This window comes from Electrona antarctica (assembly GCF_951216825.1).
Source record: "Electrona antarctica genome assembly, chromosome: 14".
In the NCBI taxonomy this organism is placed as follows: Eukaryota; Metazoa; Chordata; class Actinopteri; order Myctophiformes; family Myctophidae; genus Electrona; species Electrona antarctica.
Genome location: NC_136795.1, coordinates 553929 through 579417, shown reverse-complemented (window position 1 = coordinate 579417; position 25489 = coordinate 553929). Strand labels below are relative to the sequence as shown.

General features: G+C 44.4%; 1 protein-coding gene across 1 annotated transcript in view; it reads left to right on the top strand.

Moving 5' to 3' along the window:
* Window positions 1-25489, top strand: part of LOC306936262 (tectonin beta-propeller repeat-containing protein 1-like) — a 69811-nt gene that overhangs the window by 31818 nt on the left and 12504 nt on the right. The window contains exons 9-17 of the mRNA XM_079519753.1: window positions 2647-2777; window positions 6553-7198; window positions 8006-8360; window positions 8821-8936; window positions 9517-9672; window positions 16790-16939; window positions 18415-18572; window positions 19864-19994; window positions 21265-21355. Coding sequence (XP_079375879.1) covers window positions 2647-2777; window positions 6553-7198; window positions 8006-8360; window positions 8821-8936; window positions 9517-9672; window positions 16790-16939; window positions 18415-18572; window positions 19864-19994; window positions 21265-21355 — 1934 coding nt within the window. The remainder of the gene's footprint in view (window positions 1-2646; window positions 2778-6552; window positions 7199-8005; window positions 8361-8820; window positions 8937-9516; window positions 9673-16789; window positions 16940-18414; window positions 18573-19863; window positions 19995-21264; window positions 21356-25489) is intronic.

Below are 25489 nucleotides of genomic sequence, written 5' to 3'. Positions count from 1 at the left end.
CACTGTACTGTACGTAAAACACAGTAAAACACAGGAATCACTGTACTGTACATAAAACACAGGAATCACTGTACTGTACATAAAACACAGTAAAACACAGGAATCACTGTACTGTACATAAAACACAGTAAAACACAGGAATCACTGTACTGTACGTAAAACACAGTAAAACACAGGAATCACTGTACTGTACATAAAACACAGGAATCACTGAACTGTACATAAAACACAGGAATCACTGTACTGTACATAAAACACAGGAATCACTGAACTGTACATAAAACACAGGAATCACTGTACTGTACATAAAACACAGGAATCACTGTACTGTACATAAAACACAGTAAAACACAGGAATCACTGTACTGTACGTAAAACACAGTAAAACACAGGAATCACTGTACTGTACATAAAACACAGTAAAACACAGGAATCACTGTACTGTACATAAAACACAGTAAAACACAGGAATCACTGTACTGTACATAAAACACAGGAATCACTGTACTGTACGTAAAACACAGTAAAACACAGGAATCACTGTACTGTACATAAAACACAGTAAAACACAGGAATCACTGTACTGTACATAAAACACAGTAAAACACAGGAATCACTGTACTGTACATAAAACACAGGAATCACTGTACTGTACATAAAACACAGGAATCACTGTACTGTACATAAAACACAGGAATCACTGTACTGTACATAAAACACAGTAAAACACAGGAATCACTGTACTGTACATAAAACACAGGAATCACTGAACTGTACATAAAACACAGTAAAACACAGGAATCACTGTACTGTACATAAAACACAGTAAAACACAGGAATCACTGTACTGTACGTAAAACACAGTAAAACACAGGAATCACTGTACTGTACATAAAACACAGTAAAACACAGGAATCACTGTACTGTACATAAAACACAGTAAAACACAGGAATCACTGTACTGTACGTAAAACACAGTAAAACACAGGAATCACTGTACTGTACGTAAAACACAGTAAAACACAGGAATCACTGTACTGTACATAAAACACAGGAATCACTGTACTGTACATAAAACACAGTAAAACACAGGAATCACTGTACTGTACATAAAACACAGTAAAACACAGGAATCACTGTACTGTACGTAAAACACAGGAATCACTGAACTGTACATAAAACACAGTAAAACACAGGAATCACTGTACTGTACATAAAACACAGTAAAACACAGGAATCACTGAACTGTACATAAAACACAGTAAAACACAGGAATCACTGTACTGTACATAAAACACAGGAATCACTGTACTGTACATAAAACACAGGAATCACTGTACTGTACATAAAACACAGTCAAACACAGGAATCACTGTACTGTACATAAAACACAGGAATCACTGTACTGTACATAAAACACAGTAAAACACAGGAATCACTGTACTGTACATAAAACACAGGAATCACTGTACTGTACATAAAACACAGGAATCACTGTACTGTACATAAAACACAGTAAAACACAGGAATCACTGTACTGTACATAAAACACAGGAATCACTGTACTGTACATAAAACACAGTAAAACACAGGAATCACTGTACTGTACATAAAACACAGTAAAACACAGGAATCACTGTACTGTACATAAAACACAGTAAAACACAGGAATCACTGTACTGTACATAAAACAGAAGTCGTGCCCTATATACAGTAAGGTACACGTTCTGCCTCAGGTTGTAACCACGCTCGTCTCCTCCTGAGATGAGAAAAGGCAGCGTGGGAACGAGGCTGGCCACACTTCAGGTCAGGCCAGGTCAGGGCTGCATGGTCTGGGGTGATCCGGGGTGTGGGCTGGGGTGGCATGGTGGGGCTAAGTGGGGGTGAAGTGGAAAACTCTTGGCTCAGATCCTCCGGTGCTGACTGACTGTCTCAAACAGGGTGTACTTTGCAAGCACTGCAAAACCCTCAGATCTCTCTCTCTCTCTCTCTCTCTCCCCCCCCCCCCCCCCCCCCCCCCCCTACACTCTCTTGAGCGTGGTTGTAACGCGAGCAGAGGCCTTATATAAACCCCATGCAGACAGACTGTAGGCTCCTCCTCCTCACTGGCCTGACATATAAACCCCATGCAGACAGACTGTAGGCTCCTCCTCCTCACTGGCCCCTTATATAAACCCCATGCAGACAGACAGACTGTAGGCTCCTCCTCCTCACTGGCCCATGCAGACAGACAGACTGTAGGCTCCTCCTCCTCACTGGCCTGACACACTAGAACGGTAGACTGCTGGCCGCTGGCCCCGTGTCAGTCCATGTGGTGGTGGAATAAGAGGTACTCTGCTGTTCTTTCACTCTAGTAAAAATCAGACCAGTCTCAAGTGAGTGGTGCAACAGCGCCCCCTGTTGGCACTCTAAACATAGGGACATTGCTGTTCCTTGGAGTTGGAGTGGTTGCACCACTCCAAAAATTAGTCAATGCTGACATCCGGTCAGCAAGTGGATTCATGAATGTATGTACTGTATTATAGACAATATTTTAGGCCAATAAAAAAATGCTATATACCAAATTTTGCACTTTAAACGTGCGTGCATGTGTGTGTGTGTGCGTGCGTGCATGTGTGCGTGTGTGTGTGCGTGCGTGTGCGTTAGGTGTGGGCTGTAGGCGAGGACCGTGGGCTGTACTTCAGAATGGGCGTGACCACGTTGGAGCCCAGTGGGAGTGGCTGGATCCCTGTCTCCGCCCACTGGGGTAACAGGATGCAGGAGATAGCTCCGCCCAGGTGAGTCATCACAACTCAGAAAGGAGAGAACTGATCCGCACGTCGTTTTAACCCATTTTGGGCGGGAACCCCTTTTGGTGTTTTAAACATTATGTTGTAATTTAGCTATTGAAAAATAGCAGATCTACAAGCTCATAGCGCGCCACTCGGTGGCGCGCTATGAGCTTGTAAGTCTGCTATTTTTGAAAAATCGTGAAAATATTTATTTCAGAAAACTGGAGGATTTAGAAGATTTTTTTTAAAATTTTGAGGTCAGGCCTAAATGGGTTAAAAGCCCCCCAAATAATGTATTGACAACAGAGCGGACAAAAAAATACAAGGTTTCAGGCCTTCGTCAGGTATACCCAAAGCCCCCAGTAAGGCTATCCTTCGTCAGGTATACCCACGCCCCCAGTAAGGCTATCCTTCGTCAGGTATACCCACACCCCCAGTAAGGCTATCCTTCGTCAGGTATACCCACACCCCCAGTAAGGCTATCCTTCGTCAGGTATACCCACACCCCCAGTAAGGCTATCCTTCGTCAGGTATACCCACACCCCCAGTAAGGCTATCCTTCGTCAGGTATACCCACACCCCCAGTAAGGCTATCCTTCGTCAGGTATACCCACACCCCCAGTAAGGCTATCCTTCGTCAGGTATACCCACACCCCCAGTAAGGCTATCCTTCGTCAGGTATACCCACACCCCCAGTAAGGCTATCCTTCGTCAGGTATACCCACACCCCCAGTAAGGCTATCCTTCGTCAGGTATACCCACACCCCCAGTAAGGCTATCCTTCGTCAGGTATACCCACACCCCCAGTAAGGCTATCCTTCGTCAGGTATACCCAAAGCCCCCAGTAAGGCTATCCTTCGTCAGGTATACCCAAAGCCCCCATTAAGGCTATCCTTCGTCAGGTATACCCACACCCCCAGTAAGGCTAACCTTCGTCAGGTATACCCACACCCCCAGTAAGGCTATCCTTCGTCAGGTATACCCACACCCCCAGTAAGGCTATCCAACGTTGAAGCTGCCACTACCTACTGGCGAAAAGTGGAACTGCAGCACGTTCATGGCGGTGGACGGACGTTCAGTGACGTCATGTGCGTATTGTGCGTCATCCTCCGGGCTAAACTTCCGCTCACTGGAGCCATTGAGTTATAATTATACTTCCGGCAGTCTTCCGGGTGCTTCAAAACGCCACTGAGCAACTTCCATCGAAATGAATAGCGGTTCGGTCTCTATCCTTGTATTACTCAATGGGTATACCTGACTGCACTTCCTGGTTGCCAAGGATCTCTTCTTCTACTGTGGTATAGAGGGTATGCGCATGCTTAAAGTGAATGGCACATCGAGTAGCACATCGAGTGGCACGTCGAGTGGCAAATCGAGTGGCAAAGCAACATGCAAAGTGTTTAATTAAGCAATATTACACGAGAGGGTGTGGGTTAACGTGATTATTGCCACGACAGGGATGCGGTGAGGAACGAGACGAAGTCGAGTTCCGCAAGCATCACTGAAGTGGCAATAATCACGTTAACCCACACCCTCGAGTACACGTAACAGTTACCCTTAAAACTAAGAAAATCGCTGAAAGAATATATTTTTTTAATGACAGATGTAGTCACTACGACCACAAATGTCCCAAGAAACTAGCTAGCCTAGCCACCGAGTTTGCTAGCGCTCTGGGAGAACAGAGCAGCTGAATTCTTTGTTTTGATTAGGTGGTGAATGGTGCTGGTTTAACCCACGGCTAGAAGGCTGTTTCAACCAATCAGATTGCTTCCTCGAAACGACCTGTGGTATAATGTTGTTTAATGCAATCAGTTTCTGTTTGGGTGCATGGGCTGTCAAGGCCAGAAAGTAGTTTTTTGCCACTCAGTAGGCGTTCTTGCATAACTTCCGGGTTTGATGATGATGTCACACGCATACCCTCTATTCCGCACATTTGACTGGCACTGGCCTCACGGTCGGAGTTCAAAAAAAAAATATATTCAGCACATTTTAGCACTGTTGTTAGCCCCCGCTAGCCTCCATGGAAGTAACCTGTTGTTAGCCCCCGCTAGCCTCCATGGAAGTAACCTGTTGTTAGCCTCCGCTAGCCTCCATGGAAGTAACCTGTTGTTAGCCCCCGCTAGCCTCCATGGAAGTAACCTGTTGTTAGCCCCCGCTAGCCTCCATGGAAGTAACCTGTTGTTAGCCCCCGCTAGCCTCCATGGAAGTAACCTGTTGTTAGCCCCCGCTAGCCTCCATGGAAGTAACCGGCAAAATCCGTAATCGTCCATTCACGTGCACGCAGACTTTACTAACAGAATGGCTCATAAAAGCCAAACATGTGACATTCGGGGCTTGATTAGTCCTTAAGTTATAGACAGTTTGTCTGTGTGGAGGAGGTGGTGCCATGTGTATCCTTAGTGTCTGTGTGGAGGAGGTGGTGTCATGTGTATCCTTAGTGTCTGTGTGGAGGAGAAGGTTCCATGTGTATCCTTAGTGTCTGTGTGGAGGAGGTGGTGCCATGTGTATCCTTAGTGTCTGTGTGGAGGAGGTGGTGCCATGTGTATCCTTAGTGTCTGTGTGGAGGAGGTGGTGTCATGTGTATCCTTAGTGTCTGTGTGGAGGAGGTGGTGTCATGTGTATCCTTAGTGTCTGTGTGGAGGAGAAGGTTCCATGTGTATCCTTAGTGTCTGTGTGGAGGAGGTGGTGTCATGTGTATCCTTAGTGTCTGTGTGGAGGAGGTGGTGTCATGTGTATCCTTAGTGTCTGTGTGGAGGAGGTGGTGCCATGTGTATCCTTAGTGTCTGTGTGGAGGAGAAGGTGTCATGTGTATCCTTAGTGTCTGTGTGGAGGAGAAGGTTCCATGTGTATCCTTAGTGTCTGTGTGGAGGAGAAGGTTCCATGTGTATCCTTAGTGTCTGTGTGGAGGAGAAGGTTCCATGTGTATCCTTAGTGTCTGTGTGGAGGAGAAGGTTCCATGTGTATCCTTAGTGTCTGTGTGGAGGAGAAGGTGCCATGTGTATCCTTAGTGTGGAGGAGGTGGTGTCATGTGTATCCTTAGTGTCTGTGTGGAGGAGGTGGTGTCATGTGTATCCTTAGTGTCTGTGTGGAGGAGGTGGTGTCATGTGTATCCTTAGTGTCTGTGTGGAGGAGAAGGTTCCATGTGTATCCTTAGTGTCTGTGTGGAGGAGGTGGTGCCATGTGTATCCTTAGTGTCTGTGTGGAGGAGAAGGTTCCATGTGTATCCTTAGTGTCTGTGTGGAGGAGAAGGTTCCATGTGTATCCTTAGTGTCTGTGTGGAGGAGGTGGTGTCATGTGTATCCTTAGTGTCTGTGTGGAGGAGGTGGTGTCATGTGTATCCTTAGTGTGGAGGAGGTGGTGTCATGTGTATCCTTAGTGTCTGTGTGGAGGAGGTGGTGTCATGTGTATCCTTAGTGTCTGTGTGGAGGAGGTGGTGCCATGTGTATCCTTAGTGTCTGTGTGGAGGAGAAGGTGTCATGTGTATCCTTAGTGTCTGTGTGGAGGAGAAGGTTCCATGTGTGTCCTTAGTGTCTGTGTGGTGGAGAAGGTTCCATGTGTATCCTTAGTGTCTGTGTGGAGGAGAAGGTTCCATGTGTATCCTTAGTGTCTGTGTGGAGGAGAAGGTTCCATGTGTATCCTTAGTGTCTGTGTGGAGGAGGTGGTGTCATGTGTATCCTTAGGCGCCCCATGAACTGTCAACATGTTACATTTGTTTACCTGCAAAATGAATAGTAATTTAAAAGCAATTTGTGGATTCAAATAAATTATTAAGATGTTCCAGGGATGAGTGTGAGTTCGACGGGGGACTCACAGAGGCCTTCCAAGGCTCGGTTCTGAGCTGCACCGACTCGGACTCCACCGACCTGGGCCGTCCCGACTCCACCGACCTGGGCCCTCCCGACTCCACCGACCTGGGCCCTCCCGACTCCACCGACCTGGGCCCTCCCGACTCCACCGACCTGGGCCGTCCCGACTCCACCGACCTGGGCCCTCCCGACTCCACCGACCTGGGCCCTCCCGACTCCACCGACCTGGGCCCTCCCGACTCCACCGACCTGGGCCCTCCCGACTCCACCGACCTGGGCCCTCCCGACTCCACCGACCTGGGCCCTCCCGACTCCCTGAACACCTCCACGGAGACCCCCGCCATGCTGGAGGGACCCACCGCGGACCCCTCGGGGGACCCCGGGGCCCCCGAGCCCTCAGCCGTCCCACTGGGGGCCGCCGGGGCAGGTACAGGGACCCCCTCACCACCGCCTCCCCACCTGGCCTCTCCCCCTCCGTCGTCATCATCCGTCCAATCAGAAGCCCCCAGAGCGTTCATCCCCACCAGCGACAGCTTCATCACCAGCCTGGTGTCGGACCGCGAGAAGACCCCCTCCTCCTCCTCCACGGGCCCCCCTCCGCGGGCCCCGCCCACCTCGGAGGTAAAGACCCCTCAATAACGATCAGCAGTTGTAATAGACACTAGTTAGTAGCAGTGATTGTGTGCTGTGCGCTGTGCGCTGTGCGCTGTGTGCTGTGCGCTGTGTGCTGTGCGCTGTGCGCTGTGCGCTGTGCGCTGTGCGCTGTGCGCTGTGCGCTGTGCGCTGCGCGCTGCGCGCTGTGCGCTGTGCGCTGTGCGCTGTGCGCTGTGCGCTGTGCGCTGTGCGCTGTGCGCTGTGTGCTGTGCACTGTGCGCTGTGTGCTGTGCGCTGTGCGCTGTGCGCTGTGCGCTGTGCGCTGTGCGCTGTGCGCTGTGTGCTGTGCGCTGTGCGCTGTGTGCTGTGCGCTGTGCGCTGTGCGCTGTGCGCTGTGTGCTGTGCGCTGTGCGCTGTGTGCTGTGTGCTGTGCGCTGTGCGCTGTGTGCTGTGCGCTGTGCGCTGTGCGCTGTGCGCTGTGTGCTGTGCGCTGTGCGCTGTGTGCTGTGCTTGCGCACGGTGTGCAAGGCCAAGTTGCCACCTCGACAGAGTGCATTTCTAGTTTTCACTCTATGTTCAGAGTTCTCCAAACAAACATTAGAAAGTCCATAGACTTGTTTTGTTTAGAGTGCTACTCTAAACAAAACAAACAAAGATATGTGTCATATCTGACCCACCTTGTGCAATATGTGATTACGAAATGTGAACAGAAATCTAAATTGTATTCACATGTTCCAATGGGCACAAAAAAACACAATTAAACCGTTGATCGCATTTACTCGTGCGACAACTAATCGTCAACTTCAACGTTTGTATTTGTGACAACAACAACAGGCCTTCCCAGAGGACGCCGCCCCCGCCGCCCTCCTCCAGGGGGAGGAGCTAGATCTGGACGCCGCCCCCTCCTTGCTGCTCCCGTCGTCTCCGGAGGAGTGGGCGATCGCTCCGGACGTCCCGTGGAGCACCGTGGACCTGGACCAGGCGGCGGCCAGGATAAGCCCCGCCCAGCGGGGGGCGGCGGCGGCGCAGGGTGACGACATCATTGGCAGGGGGGCGGCGGCCCTGCTCCCCTCTCATCATCACCACGGCGTGGCGGGGGAGGAGGAGGAGGGGCCGGTGTGGGCGTGGCTCTCCGGGGGAAGCTGTGACATCGACGCCTCGTCACAGATCAGCTGGCTCAGCCCCACAGGTAGGTACCTCTAATTATCCCATTTTGACCTGAGATCAGATTCTAAAAATGTCTTCTACATCCTGACAGTTTTCTGAAAAAGCTATGTTTCTATGTCAGTGGTTCTTCGATTTTTCAAAAATAGCAGACCTAATGAGCTTGTAGATCTGCTATTTTTCAATAGCTAAAGCATAACATAATGCAACACCAAAAGGGGTTCCCGCCCAAAATGGGTTATAGTAACGTTTTTCAACCCTTTCCAATTCCATGTAAAGGTCAATTATTTTTCCACAAAATAATAGAAAATGTAATAGAAAATGGGGGCGCTCTTGTCATCGTACATAATCCAATAAAAAATGAATATAAATGCACCATTTACCATTTAATTGAAAATCGATCACGCGCCATATGGAGCTAATTGGCCTCGTGATTCGCTGTACTGTGAGGCGAGCTGTGATTGGTCCATCTCTCTGTCCGTCAGGTCACATGACCAGCTCCCTGTCGCTGACTCCTCTTCAGTGGAGCCAGCAGCAGCAGCAACAGGAGGTGCACAGGGACCATGAGGAGATCAGGAAGAAGCCGCTGGAGAGGAGCAGTGTAAGACCTGTCTGTCTGTCTGTCTGTCTGTCTGTCTGTCTGTCTGTCTGTCTGTCTGTCTGTCTGTCACTTCACACCCATGTGAAGTGAGGGGCGCTCTTGTCATCGTACAACATCCATTCATTGTCAATGGGGATTTTGTGTAGGACAAAAGGAGCCGATTTGCTCGTCCACATATGACGGAAATTCTCCATTCATTGTCAATGGGAATGTAATGTTTGTGTAAGACAAACATCTACACTATAGCTGAAAATATAGGAGGGGCTAGCGCCCCTCAAAAATGTCAAAAAGTAGCCAAAAAGTGCCATCTCCTGGCGCGATCACTGATCGCGCCAGGAGATGGCACTCCGCGTAAGTGAACCATTTTGCTCATTAATTTCGATTAAAGAACTGTAGGTACTAAAGTAAGTTAAGTAACCTTTAGTTTTCAGCAAGCGACAGGATCGTGTGATGGAAGTATGCATTAAATCAAACTCCTTTCACCTTTTTTGGGACATGATATGATCTCCTTCAGTCTAACTGCTCCCCCTCTGTGTGTGTGGCTCCTCCCTCTCGGTGTGTGGCTCCTCCCCCCCTGCAGTCTGTGTGGGTGCGCCAGGGGGCGCTGCGCTGGTGGCGGGACTGGAGCCCGCGGCGCTGGGTGGATGTGGGCGTGGCCCTGGAGCAGTCCACCAGCTGCGCCGGGAAGAAGGACAGCATCCTGTTCATCTACTACACACAGTACGACGAAAAGAAGGTAATACTACACCTAATACTACACACAGTACGACGAAAAGAAGGTAATACTACACCTAATACTACACACAGTACGACGAAAAGAAGGTAATACACCTAATACTACACACAGTACGACGAAAAGAAGGTAATACTACACTTAATACTACACACAGTACGACGAAAAGAAGGTAATACTACACCTAATACTACACACAGTACGACGAAAAGAAGGTAATACTACACCTAATACTACACACAGTACGACGAAAAGAAGGTAATACACCTAATACTACACACAGTACGACGAAAAGAAGGTAATACTACACTTAATACTACACACAGTACGACGAAAAGAAGGTAATACACCTAATACTACACACAGTACGACGAAAAGAAGGTAATACACCTAATACTACACACAGTACGACGAAAAGAAGGTAATACTACACTTAATACTACACACAGTACGACGAAAAGAAGGTAATACACCTAATACTACACACAGTACGACGAAAAGAAGGTAATACTACACTTAATACTACACACAGTACGACGAAAAGAAGGTAATACTACACTTAATACTACACACAGTACGACGAAAAGAAGGTAATACACCTAATACTACACACAGTACGACGAAAAGAAGGTAATACTACACTTAATACTACACACAGTACGACGAAAAGAAGGTAATACTACACTTAATACTACACACAGTACGACGAAAATAATGTAATACTACACTTAATACTACACACAGTACGACGAAAAGAAGGTAATACTACACTTAATACTACACACAGTACGACGAAAAGAAGGTAATACTACACCTAATACTACACACAGTACGACGAAAAGAAGGTAATACTACACCTAATACTACACACAGTACGACGAAAAGAAGTTAATACTACACTTAATACTACACACAGTACGACGAAAAGAATGTAATACTACACCTAATACTACACACAGTACGACGAAAAGAAGGTAATACTACACCTAATACTACACACAGTACGACGAAAAGAAGGTAATACTACACCTAATACTACACACAGTACGGCGAAAAGAAGGTAATACTACACTTAATACTACACACAGTACGACGAAAAGAAGGTAATACTACACCTAATACTACACACAGTACGACGAAAAGAAGGTAATACTACACTTAATACTACACACAGTACGACGAAAAGAATGTAATACTACACCTAATACTACACACAGTACGACGAAAAGAAGGTAATACTACACCTAATACTACACACAGTACGACGAAAAGAAGGTAATACTACACCTAATACTACACACAGTACGACGAAAAGAAGGTAATACTACACCTAATACTACACACAGTACGACGAAAAGAAGGTAATACTACACCTAATACTACACACAGTACGACGAAAAGAAGGTAATACTACACTTAATACTACACACAGTACGACGAAAAGAAGGTAATACTACACACAGTACGACGAAAAGAAGGTAATACTACACTTAATACTACACACAGTACGACGAAAAGAAGGTAATACTACACCTAATACTACACACAGTACGACGAAAAGAAGGTAATATTACACCTAATACTACACACAGTACGACGAAAAGAAGGTAATACTACACCTAATACTACACACAGTACGACGAAAAGAAGGTAATACTACACTTAATACTACACACAGTACGACGAAAAGAATGTAATACTACACCTAATACTACACACAGTACGACGAAAAGAAGGTAATACTACACCTAATACTACACACAGTACGACGAAAATAAGGTAATACTACACCTAATACTACACACAGTACGACGAAAAGAAGGTAATACTACACTTAATACTACACACAGTACGACGAAAAGAAGGTAATACTACACTTAATACTACACACAGTACGACGAAAATAAGGTAATACTACACCTAATACTACACACAGTACGACGAAAAGAAGGTAATACTACACTTAATACTACACACAGTACGACGAAAAGAATGTAATACTACACTTAATACTACACACAGTACGACGAAAAGAAGGTAATACTACACCTAATACTACACACAGTACGACGAAAAGAAGGTAATACTACACCTAATACTACACACAGTACGACGAAAAGAAGGTAATACTACACTTAATACTACACACAGTACGACGAAAAGAAGGTAATACTACACCTAATACTACACACAGTACGACGAAAAGAAGGTAATACTACACTTAATACTACACACAGTACGACGAAAAGAAGGTAATACTACACCTAATACTACACACAGTACGACGAAAAGAAGGTAATACTACACCTAATACTACACACAGTACGACGAAAAGAAGGTAATACTACACTTAATACTACACACAGTACGACGAAAAGAAGGTAATACTACACTTAATACTACACACAGTACGACGAAAAGAAGGTAATACTACACTTAATACTACACACAGTACGACGAAAAGAAGGTAATACTACACTTAATACTACACACAGTACGACGAAAAGAAGGTAATACTACACTTAATACTACACACAGTACGACGAAAAGAAGGTAATACACCTAATACTACACACAGTACGACGAAAAGAAGGTAATACTACACCTAATACTACACACAGTACGACGAAAAGAAGGTAATACTACACTTAATACTACACACAGTACGACGAAAAGAAGGTAATACTACACTTAATACTACACAGTACGACGAAAAGAATGTAATACTACACTTAATACTACACACAGTACGACGAAAAGAAGGTAATACTACACTTAATACTACACAGTACGACGAAAAGAATGTAATACTACACTTAATACTACACACAGTACGACGAAAAGAAGGTAATACTACACTTAATACTACACACAGTACGACGAAAAGAAGGTAATACACCTAATACTACACACAGTACGACGAAAAGAAGATAATACTACACTTAATACTACACACAGTATGACGAGAAGAAGGTAATATTACACTTAATACTACACACAGTACGACGAAAAGAAGGTAATACTACACCTAATACTACACACAGTACGACAAAAAGGTAATACTACACTTAATACTACACACAGTATGACGAGAAGAAGGTAATACTACATCTAATACTACACACAGTATGACGAAAAGAAGGTAATACTACACTTAATACTACACACAGTACGACGAAAAGAAGGTAATACTACACTTAATACTACACACAGTACGACGAAAAGAAGGTAATACTACACTTAATACTACACACAGTACGACGAAAAGAAGGTAATACTACACTTAATACTACACACAGTACGACGAAAAGAAGGTAATACTACACTTAATACTACACACAGTACGACGAAAAGAAGGTAATACTACACTTAATACTACACACAGTACGACGAAAAGAAGGTAATACTACACTTAATACTACACACAGTACGACGAAAAGAAGGTAATACTACACCTAATACTACACACAGTACGACGAAAATAAGGTAATACTACACACAGTATGACGAAAAGAAGGTAATACTACACTTAATACTACACACAGTACGACGAAAATAAGGTAATACTACACTTAATACTACACACAGTACGACGAAAATAAGGTAATACTACACTTAATACTACACACAGTACGACGAAAAGAAGGTAATACTACACCTAATACTACACACAGTACGACGAAAAGAAGGTAATACTACACTTAATACTACACACAGTACGACGAAAAGAAGGTAATACTACACCTAATACTACACACAGTACGACGGAAAGAAGGTAATACTACACTTAATACTACACACAGTACGACGAAAAGAAGGTAATACTACACCTAATACTACACACAGTACGACGAAAAGAATGTAATACTACACTTAATACTACACACAGTACGACGAAAAGAATGTAATACTACACCTAATACTACACACAGTACGACGGAAAGAATGTAATACTACACTTAATACTACACACAGTACGACGAAAATAATGTAATACTACACTTAATACTACACACAGTACGACGAAAAGAATGTAATACTACACTTAATACTACACACAGTACGACGAAAAGAATGTAATACTACACTTAATACTACACACAGTACGACGAAAAGAATGTAATACTACACTTAATACTACACACAGTACGACGAAAAGAAGGTAATACACCTAATACTACACACAGTACGACGAAAAGAAGGTAATACACCTAATACTACACACAGTACGACGGAAAGAAGGTAATACTACACTTAATACTACACACAGTACGACGAAAAGAAGGTAATACTACACTTAATACTACACACAGTACGACGAAAAGAAGGTAATACTACACTTAATACTACACACAGTACGACGAAAAGAAGGTAATACTACACCTAATACTACACGCAGTACGACGGAAAGAAGGTAATACTACACTTAATACTACACACAGTACGACGAGAAGAAGGTAATACACCTAATACTACACACAGTACGACGAGAAGAAGGTAATACTACACCTAATACTACACACAGTATGACGAGAAGAAGGTAATACTACACCTAATACTACACACAGTACGACACAAAGAAGGTAATACTACACCTAATACTACACACAGTACGACGAAAAGAAGGTAATACTACACCTAATACTACACACAGTATGACGAGAAGAAGGTAATACTACACCTAATACTACACACAGTACGACGCAAAGAAGGTAATACTACACCTAATACTACACACAGTACGACGAAAAGAAGGTAATACTACACACAGTACGACGAAAAGAAGGTAATACTACACCTAATACTACACACAGTACGACGAAAAGAAGGTAATACTACACTTAATACTACACACAGTATGACGGAAATAAGGTAATACTACACTTAATACTACACACAGTACGACGAAAAGAAGGTAATACTACACCTAATACTACACACAGTACGACGAAAAGAAGGTAATACTACACCTAATACTACACACAGCACTACGAGAAGGTAATACTACACCTAATACTACACACAGTACGACGAAAAGAAGGTAATACACCTAATACTGCACACAGTACGACGAGAAGGTAATACTACACCTAATACTACACACAGTATGACGGAAAGAAGGTAATACTACACCTAATACTACACACAGTATGACGGAAAGAAGGTAATACACCTAATACTGCACACAGTACGACGAGAAGGTAATACTACACCTAATACTACACACAGTATGACGGAAATAAGGTAATACTACACCTAATACTACACACAGTACGACGAAAAGAAGGTAATACTACACCTAATACTACACACATTATGACAAGAAGAAGGTAATACTACACCTAATACTACACGAAGTACGACGGAAATAAGGTAATACTACACCTAATACTACACACAGCACTACGAGAAGGTAATACTACACACAGTACTACGTGAAGGTAATACTACACACAGTACTATGAGAAGAAGGTAATACTACACACAGTACTATGAGAAGAAGGTAATACTACACACAGTACGACGAGAAGAAGGTAATACTACACTCAGTACTATGAGAAGGTAATACTACACACAGTACTATGAGAAGAAGGTAATACTACACACAGTACTATGAGAAGAAGGTAATACTACACACAGTACTATGAGAAGAAGGTAATACTACACACAGTACTATGAGAAGAAGGTAATACTACACTCAGTACTATGAGAAGAAGGTAATACTACACACAGTACTATGAGAAGAAGGTAATACTACACACAGTACGACGAGAAGAAGGTAATACTACACACAGTACTATGAGAAGAAGGTAATACTACACACAGTACTATGAGAAGGTAATACTACACACAGTACTATGAGAAGAAGGTAATACTACACACAGTACTATGAGAAGGTAATACTACACACAGTAGGACGAGAAGAAGGTAATACTACACACAGTACGACGAGAAGAAGGTAATACTACACACAGTACTATGAGAAGAAGGTAATACTACACACAGTAGGACGAGAAGAAGGTAATACTACACACAGTACTATGAGAAGAAGGTAATACTACACACAGTACTATGAGAAGAAGGTAATACTACACACAGTACGACGAGAAGAAGGTAATACTACACACAGTACGACGAGAAGAAGGTAATACTACACACAGTACTATGAGAAGAAGGTAATACTACACACAGTACTATGAGAAGGTAATACTACACACAGTACGACGAGAAGAAGGTAATACTACACACAGTAGAACCATAAGGTAATACTACACACAGTACGACGAGAAGAAGGTAATACTACACACAGTACGACGAGAAGAAGGTAATACTACACACAGTTCAGTAGATTGTCAGTGCATTGTCAGAAACAGAACATTGTCAGAAACAGAAAATTGTCATTGAAAAAAGGGGGCTTTTCCAAGGTGTTATATGTTATTTCTATTCAGATTCCCTGGTTAGATAGAGTTCCTCTGCTGGATCACTCCTTTTCAGTAGCAAAGCAGTAGAATTAGCATTAGGCTAATTAGCATTAGGCTAATCAGTGAATAAAAGCTGCAGGGGAAAAAAACATGCATTTTCAGAAAACCTACAGGAAACCATCAGGAAAGTGTGAAGAATTGGAATGACAAATCTGTACATTGAATGCTCCTTAAGGTGATGTTTCAAGTCCAGTTCGTACTGTGTGTGTCTATGCATCTAACCATGTAGCTGCAGCCTCGGAAACCCAGACGTTTTTATTTCCAGGGAGGAAAAAAAAGTCTGGGACCGAGTCCACTTCAATCCGTCAGAGAGTAGCGCAAACGTCGATCACTCTCTGCTGATTTCTGATCGTATGCACCTTCGTTAAATTGACTCACACACGTACACCCGTACACACACACACACACTCCTCTCTCTCTCTGTCGCTCTAATTAATTACTCTCATGTCACGCAGCTGCGTCTAGATTCTCCCGGCGGATTCTGCCGGGAGCTGCCTATGCCATAGAAAGCATAGGTGGACCCCAGGCTATGTATCCTGTGATAGAAATGTGTGAGCGATGTATAAATGTAAGTGGAAATAAACAGACTCCTACAGTTACCTTCTCTCTCTGTGTTTGTGCATCTCTCTCTCTCTCAGTACCTGCATGTCTTCATCAGCGAGGTGACAGCGTTGGTTCCTGTGCTCAGGGACGTCCACCATTCCTTCGCTGTGTACACGGGCCTCCGGACGCGCCAGAGATGGCCTCTGATCCTGGCCGCTGCCACTGAGGAGGACATGAACCACTGGGTAGCATTTTATAGAATATACAATCATTAATACATGACTGGCTACCGTTAATACTTTCAGCGCCATTGCAGTTGATTAATGGCAATTGCGCTTTTATAGTGCATTCGATCGATCAAGCCATAATGCTACTTACGTTAGCCGGTTAGCTAGCTGTGTTGTTAGCACAGCACTGGATCGTCCATCTTAGATCGTCGTCGCCATAATAATCCATTCTATCCGTTTCTTTCAATCGCCTGTATCTCCTATTCCTTGTCCCAGATGGCATTTTGGTCAAAACAGCGTTTCTTTGACGGCACAGAGCCGGTGATGTGGAGCTCTCCAGTGCAATGGCATAGATCAATCATGTAAACAAGGCCTCCCCAGACTCCGTCGAGCTTGCTGGGATAAGCTACTTCCGGTAGACTGGAACTGTGGCTTTTCAAAATAAGAGCTCGACTGGAAAAAATTCTGCCGTGAATTAGATCCTAATTTTTCAATAAATGTTAGCGCTGAAATGGTTAATATACAGTACAATCATTAACACTTGAATTCCCCGGAACTATTTAATCCATTACATTCATGCGCCCAGTCGATTTATAAACACGGACACCTTTTCCAGACGGACAGGCCGGAAGTTCATGATGTTGTGTAGCAGCTAACAATAGCCACAGCACTATAGAGTCGATCGTCAACAACGGGAGACAAGAATAAATCTATCGAGACTAGCGACTGGACCGCGGAGCGCCGTCTAACACAGGATCTTTTTTCAGAAAAAGACGGGATGATTTAGATCGCGATTTATGAACGTTTTAAGATTTTCGTTTATCAGCTAAACAGGGGAGGGAGTTTTTCGATGACGCCTCACTCTTGCGCGTCACCGAGGAGAGCCCAGGAGGCGCGCCTAGGCTATACAGCCATGCGATCTGTTCTCGTATCAATAAACTTCGTCTTTTGGACAAAACTTCGTCCTGAGCGTCGGGCGTTACTAATAGAAAGGACAAAGAACTTCGTCCTGGGCGTTCAGAGTGTTAACACATTGGATGCTGAGGACGGAACCGCTCCGGTTGCTGTGCACGGTGGCTAGGGCCCCGCCCACACTGTTTCTGATGTTCCATAGCCTATTAGCTTTTGTAGCCTATATGTCTTAACCGGCCACGTATGTCGGTGCGGCAGAACTTTTCAAAATGGTGCTAGAGATGAGGCAGATTTTACCCCGAAAAGCCTTCCATTCCCCCCGTATCATTTTCCGTTACTACCTCGCGCTGTCACATCTGATCTCTCTTTAGAAGCGTTTATATTCTACTGTCACATCTGATCTCTCTTTAGAAGCGTTTATATTCCAAACGAGATGCTTTGGTCAGAAATTAGGTCAGAACATCACCGCTCTGATCAGAACCATGGACAGACAGCGTTCACACTATCCACACAGCGTTCGTTTGTTCATGGTTTGCTCGTGGCGTCTCGTCTCGTCTCGTCTCCCCCCTCCCGTCCTCCAGGTGTCGCTGTTGTGTGAGTGTTGCTGTGAGAGCAGGGGGATCCGGGGCCCGCCCTCCAGCCAGGCGCTGTGGGCCAGCACCTCCAAGGGAGACGTCATGGTCCACGAGCCCTCCTACTCGCTGGAGAGCCCCCCAAACAGCCCAAACTGTGACCTCATGTGAGAGACCCCTAGACACTCTGAAACACACACCAAACACACCCATAGACACTCTGAAACACACACCCCACACACCCATACACTCTGAAACACACACCCCACACACCCATATACACTGTGAAACACACACCCCACACACCCATAGACACTCTGAAACACACACCCCACACTGTGACCTCACCCATACACTCTGAAACACACACACCCCACACACCCATACACTCTGAAACACACACACCCCACACACCCATACACACTCTGAAACACACACCCCACACTGTGACCTCACCCATAGACACTGAAATACACACCCCACACACCCATATACACTGTGAAACACACACCCCACACTGTGACCTCACCCATAGACACTCTGAAACACACACACCCCACACACCCATAGACACTGTGAAACACACACCCCACACACCCATAGACACTGTGAAACACACCCCCCACACTGTGACCTCACCCATAGACACTGTGAAACACACACCCCACACTGTGACCTCACCCATAGACACTGAAACACACACCCCACACACCCATAGACACTGTGAAACACACACCCCACACTGTGACCTCACTGCTAACCCTAACCTCAGTCTTAACCGGCCACGTAGGTCAGACTAACGGGATATGGGACTGTTTGTTTTAAAAACGCCATTGACAATGAAGGGAAAATTTACATCATCTTGTCCCTAACACAAACATTAAATGCCATTAACAATAAAGAAAATGTTATGTTTGTGTTGGCACCGTTTGTTTTACATCACATAATCAACATGAGTTAGACTTTAATATATTAGCGCCCCTCACTTCGCACGGGTGTGATTTTTTTCTGGAGAATCTGACCCTCAGTATATTCAAATCACTAACCACTAATCACTCTACCATGCAAGCAGGCGCCATTCAGACTATATGGAAAATGTCTGCGGTGTTAACCCGTTTTGGGCGGGAACCCTTTTGGTGTTTTAAGCATTACGTTATACTTTAGCTATTGAAAAATAGCAGATCTACAGCTTGTAGGTCTGCTATTTTTGAAAAATCGTGAAAATGCGACTTTTTTTGTTATTTCGACGTCAGGCCTAAATGGGTCGCTCATGTTTGTTGTCGTTAACCCTTTTGTACTGTATCATGTCTTTGGTGTGGTTGCGTTTTAATTGTGCCTCCTGGTGCTAAACGTGTGCTAACATGGTGCTAAGGTGCTAACATGATGCTAAGGTGGCTAACGCTGGGTGCTTTCCGTGTGTTGTGTTGTGGTGTGTTGTGGTGCTACTCTATGCTGCAGGTTCTGGCGCCAGGTCCCGGGCCACCTGCGCTGGGTAGAGTCCAACAGTCTGGGGCTGGTGTGGGGCATCGGGTGGGACGGCACGGCCTGGGTCTACAGCGGGCACGGCGGACAGCAGCCCACTACCCCGGGTAAACACAGACCACCCCGTAGACATGCACATAATGTACCTCCTGATCTGATCTCTCCAATCATTCTCATTAGAGGAGGAGCCTAGAGATATTCCACGCTAATTTGTCTAAAAGCGGCGTATTTTGCACAGATGTAGCCCAGGGCATGCTCTAATGATTTAGCTAGAGGCGCCCTAACCCGCGACCGTCATGGTCGCCACAGGGGCCAAATCCATGGATTCAGAATCATGAAAAAAAACAAACATAGTTTGACACGTCACATGCTACTGAACGCATATAATGAAATGTATAGTGGCTGTTAATGGGATAACAGCTGTGGCGACCACGAAGGCCGCCGGCTCGGGCGCCCCAAGCTAAATCATTAGAGCATGCCCTGGGCTATATCTGTGCAAAATGTGGCACTTTTAGACGAATTAGCACGAAATCTCCCTCATCTCTCCCTATAAGCTCCTCCACTACATCGAGTCTTGGCATCTTCACAGCCTTTTGAGGGGTGCTAGAGCCCCTCCAACGTCTGGCCTTCAGACATGACGCCATGTAGTAGCCAAGTCTATGGACTTTTAATGTTTGCTTTTAGCAGTGACGTCACGTGGCAGCCCCTCTCACACCACACGAGTGTGATTTATTTCTCACAGTTGCTGCATAATTAATTTAATGGCTAACTGTTTAATATGTGTTCTCGGTAAGGTAGACCATTGTCTCTTAAAATGATTTTATCTCTATATATTTAAGTGCATTGAATATTATAAAGTTCTTAAGAGCTTAAAGGAGTAAAGTTCACCCAAATCAATGCATACTGTACACCCCATTTTGTGGGTGAACTACTTCATTAAGTGGTCAAATTCCTTGCTTGTTGATGTGTAGTTGCTTGAGCAATGAGCATATGGTTCAACGCTTAACCGTCTGCTACACACACGTGCGCTCACACTCACGTGCACGGCGCTCAGTGTTGTCTATGCGCTCACACTCACGTGCACAGTGTTGTCTATGCGCTCACACTCACGTGCACAGTGTTGTCTATGCGCTCACACTCACGTGCACAGTGTTGTCTATGTGCTCACACTCACGTGCACAGTGTTGTCTATGTGCTCACACTCACGTGCACAGTGTTGTCTATGTGCTCACACTCACGTGCACAGTGTTGTCTATGTGCTCACACTCACGTGCACAGTGTTGTCTATGTGCTCACACTCACGTGCACAGTGTTGTCTATGTGCTCACACTCACGTGCACAGCGCTCAGCGTTGACTCCATCTGGTGTTTGTTCCAGGAGACGCGGCGGCTCAGACACAGACGGACGTGAGGAGTGTTCAGATCTACGAGAACCAGAGATGGAACCCCATGACTGGATACACAGACAAGTAAGAGCTAACCTAACCCCATGACTGGATACACAGACAAGTAAGAGCTGTTTACCTGATACAACCATGACTGGATACACAGACAAGTAAGAGCTGTTTACCTGATACAACCATGACTGGATACACAGACAAGTAAGAGCTGTTCACCTGATACAACCATGACTGGATACACAGACAAGTAAGAGCTGTTCACCTGATACAACCATGACTGGATACACAGACAAGTAAGAGCTGTTCACCTGATACAACCATGACTGGATACACAGACAAGTAAGAGCTGTTCACCTGATACAACCATGACTGGATACACAGACAAGTAAGAGCTGTTTACATGTTTACCTGATACAACCATGACTGGATACACAGACAAGTAAGAGCTGTTCACCTGATACAACCATGACTGGATACACAGACAAGTAAGAGCTGTTTACATGTTTACCTGATACAACCATGACTGGATACACAGACAAGTAAGAGCTGTTCACCTGATACAACCATGACTGGATACACAGACAAGTAAGAGCTGTTTACATGTTTACCTGATACAACCATGACTGGATACACAGACAAGTAAGAGCTGTTTACCTGATACAACCATGACTGGATACACAGACAAGTAAGAGCTGTTTACCTGATACAACCATGACTGGATACACAGACAAGTAAGAGCTGTTCACCTGATACAACCATGACTGGATACACAGACAAGTAAGAGCTGTTTACATGTTTACCTGATACAACCATGACTGGATACACAGACAAGTAAGAGCTGTTCACCTGATACAACCATGACTGGATACACAGACAAGTAAGAGCTGTTTACATGTTTACCTGATACAACCATGACTGGATACACAGACAAGTAAGAGCTGTTCACCTGATACAACCATGACTGGATACACAGACAAGTAAGAGCTGTTTACATGTTTACCTGATACAACCATGACTGGATACACAGACAAGTAAGAGCTGTTTACCTGATACAACCATGACTGGATACACAGACAAGTAAGAGCTGTTTACCTGATACAACCATGACTGGATACACAGACAAGTAAGAGCTGTTTACCTGATACAACCATGACTGGATACACAGACAAGTAAGAGCTGTTCACCTGATACAACCATGACTGGATACACAGACAAGTAAGAGCTGTTTACCTGATACAACCATGACTGGATACACAGACAAGTAAGAGCTGTTCACCTGATACAACCATGACTGGATACACAGACAAGTAAGAGCTGTTTACCTGATACAACCATGACTGGATACACAGACAAGTAAGAGCTGTTTACCTGATACAACCATGACTGGATACACAGACAAGTAAGAGCTGTTTACCTGATACAACCATGACTGGATACACAGACAAGTAAGACCTGTTTACCTGATACAACCATGACTGGATACACAGACAAGTAAGAGCTGTTTACATGTTTACCTGATACAACCATGACTGGATACACAGACAAGTAAGAGCTGTTTACCTGATACAACCATGACTGGATACACAGACAAGTAAGAGCTGTTTACCTGATACAACCATGACTGGATACACAGACAAGTAAGAGCTGTTTACCTGATACAACCATGACTGGATACACAGACAAGTAAGAGCTGTTTACCTGATACAACCATGACTGGATACACAGACAAGTAAGACCTGTTTACCTGATACAACCATGACTGGATACACAGACAAGTAAGAGCTGTTTACCTGATACAACCATGACTGGATACACAGACAAGTAAGAGCTGTTTACCTGATACAACCATGACTGGATACACAGACAAGTAAGAGCTGTTCACCTGATACACCCATGACTGGATACACAGACAAGTAAGAGCTGTTCACCTGATACAACCATGACTGGATACACAGACAAGTAAGAGCTGTTCACCTGATACAACCATGACTGGATACACAGACAAGTAAGAGCTGACTAACCCCATGACTGGATACACAGACAAGTAAGAGCTGTTTACCTGATACAACCATGACTGGATACACAGACAAGTAAGAGCTGTTCACCTGATACAACCATGACTGGATACACAGACAAGTAAGAGCTGTTCACCTGATACAACCATGACTGGATACACAGACAAGTAAGAGCTGTTCACCTGATACAACCATGACTGGATACACAGACAAGTAAGAGCTGTTTACCTGATACACCCATGACTGGATACACAGACAAGTAAGAGCTGTTTACCTGATACACCCATGACTGGATACACAGACAAGTAAGAGCTGTTCACCTGATACAACCATGACTGGATACACAGACAAGTAAGAGCTGTTTACCTGATACAACCATGACTGGATACACAGACAAGTAAGAGCTGTTTACCTGATACAACCATGACTGGATACACAGACAAGTAAGAGCTGTTTACCTGATACAACCATGACTGGATACACAGACAAGTAAGAGCTGTTTACCTGATACAACCATGACTGGATACACAGACAAGTAAGAGCTGTTTACCTGATACAACCATGACTGGATACACAGACAAGTAAGAGCTGTTCACCTGATACAACCATGACTGGATACACAGACAAGTAAGAGCTGTTTACCTGATACAACCATGACTGGATACACAGACAAGTAAGAGCTGTTTACCTGATACAACCATGACTGGATACACAGACAAGTAAGAGCTGTTTACCTGATACAACCATGACTGGATACACAGACAAGTAAGAGCTGTTCACCTGATACAACCATGACTGGATACACAGACAAGTAAGAGCTGTTCACCTGATACAACCATGACTGGATACACAGACAAGTAAGAGCTGTTTACCTGATACAACCATGACTGGATACACAGACAAGTAAGAGCTGTTTACCTGATACAACCATGACTGGATACACAGACAAGTAAGAGCTGTTTACCTGATACAACCATGACTGGATACACAGACAAGTAAGAGCTGTTTACCTGATACAACCATGACTGGATACACAGACAAGTAAGAGCTGTTCACCTGATACAACCATGACTGGATACACAGACAAGTAAGAGCTGTTCACCTGATACAACCATGACTGGATACACAGACAAGTAAGAGCTGTTTACCTGATACAACCATGACTGGATACACAGACAAGTAAGAGCTGTTTACCTGATACAACCATGACTGGATACACAGACAAGTAAGAGCTGTTTACCTGATACAACCATGACTGGATACACAGACAAGTAAGAGCTGTTTACCTGATACAACCATGACTGGATACACAGACAAGTAAGAGCTGTTTACCTGATACAACCATGACTGGATACACAGACAAGTAAGAGCTGTTCACCTGATACAACCATGACTGGATACACAGACAAGTAAGAGCTGTTTACCTGATACAACCATGACTGGATACACAGACAAGTAAGAGCTGTTTACCTGATACAACCATGACTGGATACACAGACAAGTAAGAGCTGTTTACCTGATACAACCATGACTGGATACACAGACAAGTAAGAGCTGTTTACCTGATACAACCATGACTGGATACACAGACAAGTAAGAGCTGTTTACCTGATACAACCATGACTGGATACACAGACAAGTAAGAGCTGTTTACCTGATACAACCATGACTGGATACAGACAAGTAAGAGCTGTTTACCTGATACAACCATGACTGGATACACAGACAAGTAAGACCTGTTTACATGTTTACCTGATACAACCATGACTGGATACACAGACAAGTAAGACCTGTTTACCTGATACAACCATGACTGGATACACAGACAAGTAAGACCTGTTCACCTGATACAACCATGACTGGATACACAGACAAGTAAGACCTGTTCACCTGATACAACCATGACTGGATACACAGACAAGTAAGACCTGTTCACCTGATACAACCATGACTGGATACACAGACAAGTAAGACCTGTTTACCTGATACAACCATGACTGGATACACAGACAAGTAAGACCTGTTTACCTGATACAACCATGACTGGATACACAGACAAGTAAGACCTGTTTACCTGATACAACCATGACTGGATACACAGACAAGTAAGACCTGTTTACATGTTTACCTGATACAACTATGACTGGATACACAGACAAGTAAGACCTGTTTACATGTTTACCTGATA